Source organism: Pseudomyrmex gracilis, unplaced genomic scaffold, assembly GCF_002006095.1.
Source record: "Pseudomyrmex gracilis isolate BER0280 unplaced genomic scaffold, ASM200609v1 scaffold_708, whole genome shotgun sequence".
In the NCBI taxonomy this organism is placed as follows: Eukaryota; Metazoa; Arthropoda; class Insecta; order Hymenoptera; family Formicidae; genus Pseudomyrmex; species Pseudomyrmex gracilis.
In genome coordinates, this window is record NW_018021292.1 from 3019 (window position 1) to 17950 (window position 14932).

The 14932-nt window shown below is 34.2% G+C and overlaps 2 protein-coding genes across 3 annotated transcripts in view; one reads left to right on the plus strand and one right to left on the minus strand.

Annotated features, from left to right (window-relative positions):
• The first annotated feature begins 734 nt into the window (after nucleotides 1–734).
• Nucleotides 735–1211, plus strand: LOC109861367 (UPF0329 protein ECU05_1680/ECU11_0050-like). The gene has a single exon (XM_020440992.1). It carries the CDS (start codon nucleotides 735–737, stop codon nucleotides 1209–1211), a length of 477 nt encoding a protein of 158 aa, XP_020296581.1.
• A 5079-nt stretch (nucleotides 1212–6290) lies between these two features.
• Nucleotides 6291–14932, minus strand: part of LOC109861368 (retinitis pigmentosa 1-like 1 protein) — a 31335-nt gene continuing 22693 nt past the window's right edge. For both annotated transcript variants that reach the window (XM_020440994.1, XM_020440993.1), the window contains 3 exons: nucleotides 13730–13945; nucleotides 7828–8068; nucleotides 6291–7697 (listed from right to left, as the gene is read on the minus strand). In XM_020440994.1, the coding sequence (XP_020296583.1) occupies nucleotides 7515–7697; nucleotides 7828–8068; nucleotides 13730–13945 (640 nt within the window). In that variant the 3' untranslated portion in view covers nucleotides 6291–7514. The remainder of the gene's footprint in view (nucleotides 7698–7827; nucleotides 8069–13729; nucleotides 13946–14932) is intronic.

The following is a 14932-nucleotide window of genomic DNA, read 5'->3' on the forward strand; positions in this document are numbered from 1 at the left end:
ATAAATCTGTGTCCAATAATTTTGTGTCCAATAATGTGGTGTCGAATCGATCGGTGTCGAATCGTACTGTGGTCAAACGGAACACGCCCGGAGAAGCCATTGCAAAGATAACAGAAAGATTCGAAAAAGAGTATATAATAGTAGGAGGAGATTTTAACATAAGGACAGGGGAATTAGGAGGAGAAGAGAACGAAGGAGGTGTGGAAAGGAAAAGTAAAGATAAAATAATAAGCAATGGAGGAGACAAATTCATAGGTATAATGCAGGAGAACGGTTTAAACATTTTAAATGGGGAAGTAGAAGGTGACTGGGAAGGTGAATTCACCTATGTAGGAGAAAGAGGTAGCACAGTGATTGACTATGTTTTTGCAAATGAACCGATAATGTACAAGATAGTGGACTTTAGGGTAGAAGAAAGATTGGACTCGGATCATATGCCAATCTGCGTGAGGATAAGCAGGGAGCAAGAGGTAGATAGAAGATATAGAGGAAGAACAGGAGAAGAAGAGGCACAGAAGGAAAAGAAAGTTATCTGCTGGGACAGCGAGGCAATAGAAAGTTTTATTGCAAACACGGAGGAAACAGGTTGGATTGAAGAACAGGAGGAGAGGAGCCTAGATTTTACATGGAAGAAACTAAAAGAGCTAGTAGATAAGGCGATGATAAAAAAGGATATTAGGATCAAAACGAAAAAAATAGGATTCAAAGAATGGTGAGACAGAAGTTGCACAAAGATGAAAAGGGATACCAAGAAGAGCTATAAGAAATGGAAAAGTGATAAAATAACGAGGCAAGAATACTTAGAACAGAAGAAGGAATGGAGAAGATATATGGAAAAGAAAAGAATAGAGAAAAGAGAAGAAGAAGAGAAAACACTGAAAATGATTAGGACGGAAGCAGAGGTATGGAGATTTATAAACAAAAGGAGAAAGAAAAGAGAAACGAGGGAGACAAACCTTGAGGTGGAGGAATGGAGAAAGCACTTTGTGAACCTACTAAAAGGGCAAGAGACGTGGGAGGAAGAAGAGAATAAAGGGAGCGAGGAATGGGAAAAAGAGGATGAACAAAGAAAAGAGAAGAGACAAGGGGAAGACCCATCGGAAGAAGAAATAAGAAAGATTGTGAAGAAAATGAAAATGAAAAAGGCAGCGGGAATAGATGGCATTCCAATGGAGGCCTGGAAACTAGGTGGAGAAACAGTAAAAAAATGATTGATTGAGGTAATAAGGAAGGCATGGTGCAAAGGAAGGATACCGGAGGAATGGAGAAAAAGTATAATAGTCCCCATATACAAGAGAGGTGATCACAATGTCGCGGCAAATTATAGAGGTGTTGAGGAGAGATATGTTGTGCACTGCGTATAGAGGAGAGATATGTTGTGCACTGCGTACAAAATGTACGCAGAATTGATAAGAAGTAGATTAGAGCAAGAAGTAGAAGAGAAGGAAATTATCCCGGAAAACCAGGCAGGATTTAAGAAAGGAAGATCGACGCTAGACAATATATATGTGTTAAATCACGTGGTTCAGAAAGAAAAAGCCAAGGAGAAAGAGAAAGAGAAAGTATACGCATTGTCCATTGATTTGAAAGCAGCCTTCGATAACGTAGATAGGGAGGTGTTGTGGAGAATCATGGAAAAGAAAGGAATAAGTGAGGAATTGATAAGGAAGCTGAAAAACATATACGCAAGAACGGAAGTAGTGGTCAGAACTCCGAAGGGGCTTACCAGAGGATTTAAGGTGAATAAGGGAGTAAGGCAGGGGTGTGTATTGAGCTCTACGCTCTTCAACCTATATATTGCGGACCTGGAGGAGGAACTGGCGAAGAGAAATATAGGATGAGTTACTATAGGAAACAGAAGAATTTGGTCGCTTGCCTATGCAGATGACATCGTCCTATTGGCGAAGAATAAAACAGCGATGGAGGACATGATGGGCACACTGAAGAGATTTTTGAAATATAGGAAACTGGAACTCTGTGCGGATAAATCTAAGTTAGTTGTGTTCAATAGTAGAGGAGGCAAAGACAGCGATCAAGTTAGATGGGATAAGAAGAATATAGAAAAGGTTAGGTGTTTTAAGTACTTAGGTTTCACGTTTAATAGGAAGGGCGATTACACGGACCACATTAAGGACTTCTGTAGAAAAAGTTGGATAGCAGTGAATAAGGTGTGGGGACTGGGAGAGAGAATCTGCAGGAACAACTTTAAGAGAAGGTGGACACTCTTTAGAGATCTAGTGCAAATCGTTATGTCCTATGGAGTAGAAATATGGGGATGGGAGGAGAAGAAAGAATTAGAGAAAATTATGATGGACTACATAAGATGGGTATTCAGATTAGACTTTTGCACCCCAAGATATGTTGTACTGAGAGAGGTAGGAAAGGAAAAGATGAAAATTAGATGGGGTACTAGAGCACTGAGGTACGACATGAAGGTAAGGGGATATAGTGAAAATAACTTAGTCAAGCTGTGCAGCGAAGAGAAAAAAGAGAATGGGAAAAAGGATCAATATAGTAAAGAGAAAGAAAGGTATCTGAACAGAAATAGGTGGGGAATAGAAGCTTTTGAAAATTTACTAGACTCGAATATAGAAGTAGATGTTGAGAGGATGATAATAGAAAGAGAAAGAGATATACAAAAACAGATACAGGAAAGTCAAATAAGGGAGGCAAGATACAATAGTAGATATAAGGAATTGTATAAAGAGGAGGAGGGGCCATGTTATCTGCGAAAAGAGAGGCAGGAAGAGGGTGAGGAAGGAGATCGAGTAAGAGCATTAATAAGAGTAAGATGTGGGAATATGGAGAAAAACAATAAATACTGGATAGAAGAAGGAAAGAGAAAAAGTATCTTCTGTGAGAAAGGGAAGAATGATATAGTACATTATGTGGAGGATTGCGAGTCAAGTAAGGAATGGTTTAATATACTAGGCAAAGACAAGAGGGAAAGAATTGAAAACATATTCGATGATAAGCTAGGAAAAAAAAAGGTAGGGTTTTAGTAAGGTTGTGGAAAGAAAAAGAAAAAAGACTCAGAGAGAAAAGGAAGGTAGAAAAAGAAAACTCTAGTCAGAGGGTGGAAGAGGAGGAGGAAAGAGAGGTAGATTAACTAAAAGAAAGGAAGAACTAGGAAACGTATAAAGGCTAAGGGTAGAGATAAAACTAATTTAACTAAGATAAGATTAGATAAATTAAGATTTATAAGATATATAAGAAAAACAGAGTAATATAAGATGATGTAATATATGTAATATATGAAATATGTCCGCGAGGGAGGAATGTAAGAGGGCGTGTGTGTAAGATAAGATAGGGTAAATTAAAACCAAACCAAAGCTGTGATACTTTGTATGTATAAACTTCAAAGGGTAGGTAGGTTAGAAAAGAGAAGGAGAGAAGAGATTAGACAGAGCAGGAAAGGTAATAGAGATAACATGCGTACGCAAAAATGTGATATGTAATAGGATAAGAAATATGTAGTAAGAAAATGTAAGAAATGTAACCAAGTTCCCTTCGGCCGTCAGGCTGAAGGATTAATAAATATAATAATAAAAAACGTAATACTTACATTTAGATTATATTGTAACATTTGAAAAAAAAACAAAAAAAATATCGAGACTTGAACCAGCAGCGTCAACACTACTAACCTAGTACGATACCGCTACGTTACACGCTCTTCGATTAAACGATCTATTTAATATCTTTATGAAGTAACTCGAAATTTTCAAATTCGATTTTCTCGCGAATGCTTGAGTAGTGCGTCTTATTATTTTACCCTGCAATACTCCACATAATCTTCTATCGATCCTATAAGTTTTATCCAAATCGATTGTTCCATCGTCGTAGTCTCCCCTTGTGAGCCAAAAGAGCACCAAACCAACGCAGCTAATGTAGCGGACCCGCTCGCATGGTAATGTACATAACACCTCCGATATAACTTTTTTTTAGTAAACTGTATTGAAACTTGGTACAAAATAGCTACAACTTATAAACTTTCTATTTATAATCAATTTGTGATAAAAAATTAATTTAGAAAACAAAAAAAAATTTTTTTCGCGCCGGCAACACCTCTGATATAACTTTTTTTAATAAACTGTTTTAAATTTTGGTATGAAGTAACTACAAACTGTATATTTTAAATTTATGAAGTAGAAAATTAATTCAAAAAACGGAATAAACAAATTTTGCAGAAAAATCAGACTTCGGCAATACTTCCGACTGTGATGGCCGCGGGACTGTTTATCACGACGTGGTAGCAAGTAGCACCTCCAATATAACTTTTTGTAATAAACTGTTTTGAAACTTGGCATGAAATAACTAAAAACTATAAACTTTCAATTTATGATAAAAAATTAATTCAGAAAACAATAACAACAATTTTTTTCGTGCCGGCAACACATTTGATATAAGGTTTTTTAATACATTTTTTCGAACCATGGCACAAGAACTACGAACTATATAACCTTAACTTTATGAAGTAAAAAAGTAAAATTTAATAAATTACAAATTGATTTAATAGTACAAAAATTTCTTTTTTTAAAATACTTGTTTTCCAAAATTAAATAATACTACAAAAATTAAATAATACTACAAAAATTAAATAATACTACAAAATACAAAATGTGTGATATTTCGAAAAACTTACCTTTTCAAAAACAAAAAAAAGGTAAGAACAGACGCCAAGTACACGCACAACACGTATTGTATTTAAATTAATAAATTAAAAATTGATTTAATACTACAAACAATACTATTTTTTATAAAACCAGTTTTATAACATTATATCCCAGCAAACACAGATATATAACAGCAACATTGTCGTAATAAAACGAATGTAACAAATAATATAACATGATCGTTGCATCCATGTTAGTTGTAATTTCTTACCTATTGTATATTGCAGTTATATAACATGTAAGTAGAATGTTATATAACTGTTATACAGTTACAGAAATGTTATATAACAGTTATAATGTCATTACCAGTTAATAAGCAACATAATAGGTATATTGCATCAAGCAAGCAGAACTTGCTCAAAAAATGTAGCAGATTTGAAGCATAACGTGTTATTGTCATTTCATTCTTCATTTATTTCTATATTTTTGCTGGTTGATTTCTTTACGTATTGTGCCTACATAATTCACTCACTATGATGACACAGCTGAGTGGAATCTGCTGCAAAGTGCTGATTAAACCTGCGTGCATACTACTGGCATATTGCTATCATTTGGCTATGGGTTAATAATATTATTGTAATATTGTATTATAATATCTAATATTACACTAGTATATTGTAATTTTACTGTACTATTTCCATAATATTACGTGCTATGTGGGAAAAAAGGTAAAAAAAAGTAAAGTACAAATTATTAGCAGTTAGGTAATATTTATTTGTTCTAAATCATAAATAAAGTAGATGTGTGAGTATATATTGCGTATCATGTCGAATTGCAGTACGTGCAGTATGTGAAAAAACATAAATATAATAATATATTTATTATATATGTAGTTGCTCGCGTTTAAATTATTTTTCTGTATCTCACTTATACACAGTACACGACGTTTATCTTACAGATTGTGCAACTCTGTCCGAAAAGTCTATTAATTAAAAAATTGAATTTGTAAGTCTTTTTAATGAAAATTTGTAAATTTTTAATAACAGTTTTTCTTTTTACAAAACTCATGATTCAATTTTACTTGCAGTGCAATATATGTAATATATAAACATTTTGTTTATAATAAATAACACTAGATTTCTCAAGAGACTACTATTTTCCGAGCGAAGAATTGTGTGACAGCCATTAATCTTTCAAGTGATTAGTTTTGATATATACAGGGTATCTGACAATTAGTATAAAATCTCTCGTAGGCAAGTAGAAGAAGTAAAACTGAGTCAAAAAGTCCTATAACATTTTGCGAGATTCGCAATAGTTAACGAGTTCTTAATAAATAAAGATCCACGAATGAGCGTGCAGCCACGTACAAAATGACAGCTCGGAGCTGTCATTTTTTCGCGCGCTCGTACGCTGTAGCAACGGAATGAGAGAAACTAACAAACAGCATATATTAGTAATTAAGAATTTTTATAAAATTTCAACGTAAAACAGCTCGATGCATGCTTATTCGCGGATATTTGTGAATTAATATCTCGGTAACTATTATGAATTGTGCTAAAATAATATAGGACTTTTTGACTCAGTTTTACTTCTTCTACCTGCCTAATTGTCGGATACCTTGTATATACAGGGTGATTCCGAACAACCTTTTATCCTTGAAAATATATATTCTTGACTAAATTCGAAAACAACTTTTTATTTGATACAATTTTGTTTGAAGCTTACTTTTTGAGTTAATAAAAATAGGTGACTTACCACGAGTCGGATACAAGAGGTAGGTAGGAGCGGCGCAACTCACCGTGATTGACAGTGATTTATGTGATGCACGGATTAAGCGATACAAATTACAAATGAATAAATAAATAAGTGAAAGAATAAGAAAAAAAGAGAGAGAGAGACAGAGACAGATACAGAAACAGTGTGTGTGTAGCGATCAACTGATTGCGTCAGGCACCATACGTAATCGCCAGCGTCTAATGGTGAGTTGCGCCATCCCTGCCTACTTCTTGTATCCTGTGACTCGTGATAAGTCACCTATTTGTATTAATAACTCAAAAAGTAAGCTTCAGACAAAATTTTGTCAAATAAAAAGTTGTTTTAGAATTTAGTCAAGAATGTGTATTTTCAAGGATAGAGGGTTGTTCTGAATCACCCTGTATATATATATATCCTTGCCCTTTCGATTAATCGCTCAGACAATTGCAGTCAAACTAATTCTATAATTGAAGCTTAAAGCTTGTTACTGTAAAAATAAACGACATTGAAGCTAATTCAACTGCACGACTCCCAATGAACTAAACTCGTCACGATATTTCTACTCAATTATTATTCGAGATTATAAATCATCATCGGCAGCAGACCATTAGAAATTGATAGTCATGACAGACTTGATTTACAAGTTGCTCTTTATGATACGAGAGTTAACGGTGAAAAGTACACAACAATTGATAAATAAAATAAATGTGCACAAACACCACACACAAGACTAGGAAAAAAGCATGTTTTTCTCCAATCAGTTCGTCTCAAATCAAGTTGATTGTAAATCAAGGTGACGATAAAAAAATAGTTATCAGAAATATATCATATTGTTTGTATCATGAGAAATAAATATTAATAAAACGTGTAAAAGTTGGCACAAAACTTTTAAACGAGAGAAAAGAAAAAGCGCGATAAAATGAGAAAAACATTAATTGAAAATTTCTTAGTTATCTCACAAATTCTGCTGTGCGTTCCGCCGAAAATCTCTCAAATATCTCTATGAATTAACTGACGATAAACGCGAACAAATATTAAATTGATAAAAGGCGAAGGGATGATAAAAAGTGTGTTAAAAATCTTAGCGTTTAAAACAATGACGATAAAAAAATGGTCTATTGGCAGCAGCAAGCCGTCAAATCCCAATTACAAGTCCTGATTATCCCATTCAAATTTGTCGCCGCCCGAAAGGACTTCTTCAATTTGTGGTCCGTCTTCTGCTGTTATCGGTTCTGTTTGCGATTTACTTTCAGGTCCTTCCGGCTCCTCGATAAACGGATCTTCTCTTACATCGACATGCTCTTTTTCGCAAACGTTTTTTTCTTTGACCTAGAAGGATTTCTCGGAGTTTAACTTCTCTTAACGATATTGACAAGTGGTTCTTCAACTATTCTATTTCTGAGAAAAATCCTCATAGTCAACTATAATTATTCTGGAAAATGCCACGTAATTCGCTTACCCGTGTTTCGTCATCTATGATAATGTCACAAGGTCTCTCTTCGTTTTCCTGATCAGTCACTTCGCCAAGATCCGCTGGATCCTCAGCGCAACTGATGTCTCTTAGCTCGCTCTCTTGAAGTTGCAAGACGTCCACCTCTTCCTGTTCCTGCTTTTGATGCTGAACCTCCTCGAGATGTTCCTCAACTATCAGTATCTCTTGCTCCTTAATCAGCGCGTCTAGTTTTATCTGATTGGCTAACCTATCAGGAGGTGACATAAAAAACGTATTGAAGATTCTGTAAATTTATCAAATTAAATATTTATTTGTGTATAAATATCACATACGCAATTTATAAAAAAGAGTAAGTAAAAAAGGTCAAGTTTTTACCTTCGTGCGGATAATAAACTTCATATTGATTATTGTTTCACTAGAAAGACAAGGAGAAGGAAATAACGGGCTATACTTGATGTTCAGGTAAAATTCTTTTTTACTCCAAAGATTTAAAAAAAGATACAAACGTTTCGATCTACTATGGGATCTTTTTCAATGTCTCTACATAAAAAAATTACAATGAATAAATGATCTATTCGCGACGATAATGAAGAATATAGATACAAAAAAGATACGCTACAAACATAGTAGCCTTTCCTCGGTTTGAGGAAAAAAAGGAGGAAAGAATTGGTATATTTTATGAAAAATATGGTTGCAGCTTGTCTGTGTCCAACATGACGTTAATTGAATTGCCTTGTAATTTGATGTGTATCATCTCGGAGACGGACTTCTTGAAAAATGAAGATTCTGTGTCCAAATGGAACTCTGATATTTTGCCACTTGAAATTGTGGTCCGTATCACTTCTATGCTGTGTAACGACAGAAACATTCTCCGCGCAACGAATGATCTGATTTTTGTGTTCGTAAACCCTAGTTTTGAGTTGTCTTAGGCCGGTATTCATAGTCGGATCTTGTATTTAAGATCGTCTTAAGTTTATCTTCAAATTATATGCGAGTAATTTTATTGGCCGCAGAGCATCTGAAGATAAACTTAAGACGATCCTAAATATAAGATTCGACTATGAATATCGACCTTATAGTCTGGCCTACGTAAGAAGCATCGCAATCATTACATTGCAACTTATAAACTACGGTTTTTCTTTGTTCAATTTCTACCGAATCTTTGATATTTTTAATAAATCGATTCAATTTACTGAGACTTCTATAAGCTAACATATTTCCATCTCCTGTTTTCAACGATTTCGAAATTTTGTACGATAATTTATTGATAAAAGTGCAACCGTCAAAATAATTTTTGACGGTTTTAAAATTGGTATAAACTCTGAACTGTCCGATATTCCGTTAATTTTGTTCGCGAACAGATATTTCACGGTTATTGATGACTTAAAAAATTATTTCTAAAGGATAGTTGTTGGAGACAACTTAAAACTAAGGTTTCCGAACACAAAAATTAGATTAATCGTCGCGCGGAGAATGTTTCTGTCGTTACACCGCATAGAATTGATACGGACCACAATTTCAATTGGCAAAATACCAGAGTTTTGGACACAAAATTTTCAGTTTTCAAAAGATCCGTCTTGAAGATAATACACATCAAATTATAAAGCAATTCAATTAACGTCAGAGTCGGATACGGACAAGCTAAAACCATATTTTTCATTTTTAGAAAATTACAAGGCGACATAGTCATTCTCCGTTCGTGTTTTAGCGTTGTGGTGAAGGGAAGAGATCGTTACATGTACTATGAATTTGGAGGGAGACTGCTCAGTCTGTCGGTTGTATTTGTAGCAGAAGGACGTTTCGCGTCATGTAGCGCAATACTGACGATTACTTTTAGTTGCCACTTCCCTCTCTCTCATTTTTTCTCAAAACTGAATATGTTTATAGCGTATCTTTTCTGTATCCATTCTGTATTCTTCTTTTGTCGCGTATAGATCATGCATTGTTTGTAAGTTTTTTATGTAGAAACACTGAAGTATTTCTTATAATGGATTGAAATGTATATACTTTTTTTTCTAAATTCTTGGATTAAAGAAGAATTTTATCCGAACATCAGGTATAGTTCGTTATTTCCTTCTGCTTATCTTTTTATTTAAACATACAACGAAACATAATTGATTATTGTTGTTGGAGTTCTAGAGAATATGAAAAACCTATTTTTAAATCAGGGAATCAATGGAAACTTGGTGAACTTAGTAATAAAAATGAAATATTGAGATATCAACTATTTGCAAATATCTATGTTACAATATCTGACATACAATTAAACCAATGTTTGCAAAATATAATAGTACAAAAAAAATACTTTTGGATCAAGGTCATGTTTCTATTGACATACAGCGATATTGGCTTGACGATGCTTCGTATATGCTTTACTCTTTCCTCCCTCTTTCTTACAAGTAAGCCACAATCGTTGAATGTTAACAGGGACCTGCTTTTGGTCAAAAAATAGTTTTGTACCATATTTTGCAAAGATTGGTTGAACCGTATGTCAGATATCGTAACATTACAATGATAGCTGCGTTTATTTGATATCTAAACCCAAACAGCACATATGTCTACAATACATCCAAAAGATATCCAGAAGACGTTTTGTCGTCTCAAAAACGTTTTCGGGATATTTTCTAGACCTCTTTTGAATATGCTGTGCTGTCTGGCAATAATATTCCATTTTTATTGCCAAGTCTCACTAAGTTTATTGGTTTCCAGATTTAAAAATAAATTTTTTACATTCTGTAGGATCTCAACAACAATAATCAATTAATAGAGAATCGTTAAGCTCTAAAGTCTCTAAACTAAGTACATGTATGTACAGTTATGAGAGCCGTTCGTTGGATGTTGTGCGGAAATATGTGTACACACACACACACACACATACACTGAAACTTCATTTATTTTTCCTCTCACTTATCTTCCCACGAAATCTCTCAGTTATATTCCAACTTAGCTTCCCCTCTAACCCCTACTCGTACTTCTCTCTCATTCCCCACTCTCGCACTTAGCAGAGCGAACGAGGCGCGGGAAACGGCATGATTTGCAGCAGCCAATCACATTGCAACCGTAATAGAAAACCACCTTAACTTTGCAGCAGTAATGGGATCCCTTCTGAAAGGAAAATAAGTGAAGTGCTCATATTTCACGGGTAGGAAAATAAATAAAGTTTCAGTGTATATATGTACGTGTTCACGTGTAAATCTTACACGTGAGTTTTTGAATTAAGATTTTAATTCTTAAATTCATATAGAATGCTATATTTGCATCTCATATATGAGAAACTCCGTATACTTTTTTAACTAATTTTAAAATATTGCGAAAAAAACTCTTCGGCAAACAATAATCAACATGAATTTTACTATCTGCACGAGGGGTAAAAATCGACTCTTTGGTAATTATTTAGATTAGGAGTTTCCTCACCGATTTTGATGAGCTTAAAATATGTTTATAGAGTTTTTTTTGCAATATTTTAAATTAATTTGGGGGGTATCCGGGATCCTTCATATACGAGATGCAAATCTAGCATTATAAATGATTTAAAAGAATTGAAATTACAATTCAAAAACTCACATGAAAATGTGAATTCGTTTATATGTGTACACATATGTATATATATATATATATATATAGACATATTCTCCGCACAACATCCAGCGAACGGCGGTTCAAGACCAATTATATTTATTGATTACTTGAGATATGTTGCTAAAGACGTTATTCTGAACAACTTTTCCCTTTACATGTTACCGCCGCTCGGTCTTAGTTTCCGAGATATTCGCAAAAGAAGTTTCACAAATAAATTCTTTGTTTTCCAACACCGTGTCGATTTCTGAAGTAAATATGTTGTTTCTATAACACGTGTAGGCAGAGGAGAGGCTTTGCTCTACCGCAGGGCAAAAAAGCGAATGTAATCGGAAGTCGTTCCTTATTTTTTTTGTGAGAGAGCAGGGGAAAGGACGCTTACACCATTATATTGTCGAATTCTTGTTTAAAACATATGACCGCAGCTCGGTTTTCATTTAAAAGATAATCACAAAACACTCGGTTAAGTATTAAATAATAAGATAACTACAATTTATATTGAACTTTACTATATTACATTATGATTATTTCAAATTAAGAATATTTCAGTATTCAATCAACAGTATTAACAGTATATAATCTTTTAAACAAGAAGTCGACAATATAATGTTGTAAGCGTGTAGGCCCTCCCCCTGCCCCCCTCTAGAAAAAATAAATAAATGACTTCTGATTAATCAAAAGTCCTATTTCCTATTTTTCCTTGAGGGGGAGCCTCTCCTTCTGCAGGGGGCGTAGCCCTTCTGCCTACACGTGTTATACAAACAACATATTTATTTCAGAAATCGACACGATGTTAGAAAACGAAGAATTCATTTGTGAAACTTTTTTGAGAAAAAACTTGGGTAATTATTTACAATAGAGGAGCCACCTCCGATTTCAATAATTTTTACATATGTTGTCAAGGTCATTGTCCCGAGTAATAATATGAAGGTTTTAGGCCGCGGACGTGGTTTGTTTAGAAGTTATGAGAGGAAGAAGTTTCATGAATGAATTCTTATTTTTCGGTTTCACGTACATTTCGTTCGTGTTTCAAGCGTGTAGGCAAGCGTGTGTTCATCAAAATCGAACGTTTTCTTAAATGCAAATTCGGCCAAATAATAATCAAAAAGATATTCTTCACGAACATAGAGGCATTTTCCATGAAACGACCTTTCAAGATACAACTACAAAAGCGTATAAACAAACATGTGCCCAAACACACGCAGAACACCTATTCATATATAGGATGTCCAAAAATTACATATTGTTCAGTAGACTTCTTTCCTCTGTAACTTCTAAACAAACAACGACCGCGGCCTAAAACCTTCATATTATTACTCGGGACAATGACCTTGACAACATATGTAAAAATTATTGAAATCGGAGGTGGCTCCCCTATTGTAAATAATTACCAAAACTTGAAAACTAGAGCCGAGCGGCGGTAACATGTATAGGGAAAAGTCGTTCAGAATAACGTCTTTAACAACATATTTCACGCTCATCAAAATCAGTGAGGAAGCCTCTAATCTAAATAATTACCGACTCTTTTTATTTACCTTCTTTTTGCGTTATTGTGTAAAATATATTAATTATAATAAAAGAGTAACATCTCAAATATTACAAATTAAATTTTTTTACATATTAAATGACAAAAAACAGCCCCGACATCATGAAAGACTCAGAACTTTTAGATGATGTATATTTACCGATAAAGTGTTAGATAAATAAGCACATTAAATAATGTCACAAGTTTTATATAGATAGAGCTTTATATCTGTTGTTTACCTATTTACGATGACTTTCAACCCACGCTCATTTTCAATAATTCTTTTAACCAACTTCTTAACTCTTTGATTATTTTTGACAATTTATTTATCGTTAGAGCATATTGTGATTGTAAGTCAAGGTGCGTTCTTCTCTTTGTGTAACTTATCAACAATTTTGTTTTATAAACATCTTGCAATACGTTTTCTCTTTTTGTAAAAAGTAAAAGTTTGTAATACTTATAATATAAATGCAGAATCCCACTAAAGAAGACTTGAAAATCAACAGTCAAAACGTTTGTGAATCAACTGTTTTAATCATTAAAAAAACTATTGCAAAATTATCCTGCAATCTGTTCAGTATCTCCCACTATCTCACAGATCAAGAATTTTCAACACCGAACCAAGAATTTTCCTCTACAATAATCAACATTTTAAAACATAATATTTTCTTAATTTTGGTTTACTTATTTTTCAGTAATTCGTTGTTGCTATATATAAATAAAATAATTTACGAGAAGAGTTTATTTCATTCGGAGCAATTTGGTGTGTGAGTTAGTTCTGACAACTTGTTTAAGTAGCAGGTGTACCTCTCTCCCTCTTCTATTTTCTCAGCTTCCTTGCGTTCGTTCTCTAGTTTTGCTTCTTCCGCTTTTCTCTCGGCTTCCTGCTGCTCGATCTCCAGTATCTGGCAAAACTCAGCTTTTCGTTCTTGCGCAAGCTGCAATGCTTCCCACGCTTTTCTCTCTTCCGTTTCGAGTTGCAGATGTTCTTCTTCCGCGACTTTTCGTCTTTCCTCTTCCGACCTTTATTTGACAAAGTTGTAATACAAACGGCGAGACAAAATTTAATTAACGCGATGTGCATTAAAATTTGAAGAAATACACAAATTTTATATATCAAGAGGCGCGGTAGTGCTTCGCGCTCAGTATTCACAGTTTTAGCTTTCTTATAACATGCTAAAGAGGGAATGCGCACAAAAGTAGCGAGTTTTAATTGCATAAACTCGCTGCTGTTGTGCGCATTCCTCCCATCGTTTTAGCATGCTGTAAGAAAGCCAAAACTGTGAACACTGCTCGCGCCGAGTTCACGTGCAACAAAGTGGCGCTTGGACTGCGCGAGCACACCATGCCTTCTATACGCAAACTTTAAGTATTTAAGACGTGGGGAAATTTTCACAAAGGCAGTAATTTCAGTTACTGAAATATTACCCTGTAACTGATACAATCAATTTTGTTTTAGTCTTAATCGATTCAAAATAAAACATTTAAAAAGCTCAGAAATTTTTAAATTACGGAATGTATAGACATATGAACCTTTCGCTGGATGTTGGAGTCAAACCTGGGACCTCTCGCATTCCGTGCGATTACCTTTTCCATTTGGCCACCAAAGCACTTGATATCTCTTTGGCAATATTTGAATATATGACTGATTGTGAGAATAATGCTATTTTCCACCGGCGTGAATTTTTAAGACTCATATAGTTAAAAACTAACCACAGAATTTGTACCGGTATAGGATTTCTCATATTATAATAATATTTTTCAAATATGTGATGCATATCTAGCATTTTATATAAATTCACGACTTGAAATTTTAAGTCAAATAATCACGTGTATAATTTACAATCCTAAAATAAATATATATATATGTACTACCATGATCAAAAAATAACCGGAATTTTTAATTTAAACCTCGCGGGCTTATCGGTTTAGAATTCTGTTGTTTGTGTCACGTTGGCAGCACTGTTACGGACACCCATGCCAAGCTTCTGCTTATCAGCTGTTCATTTA

Excerpts from the sequence above, each read along its gene's own strand:
- LOC109861367 (XM_020440992.1), top strand. The coding sequence starts at position 735 with ATGAAAAGGGATACCAAGAAGAGCTATAAGAAATGGAAAAGTGATAAA.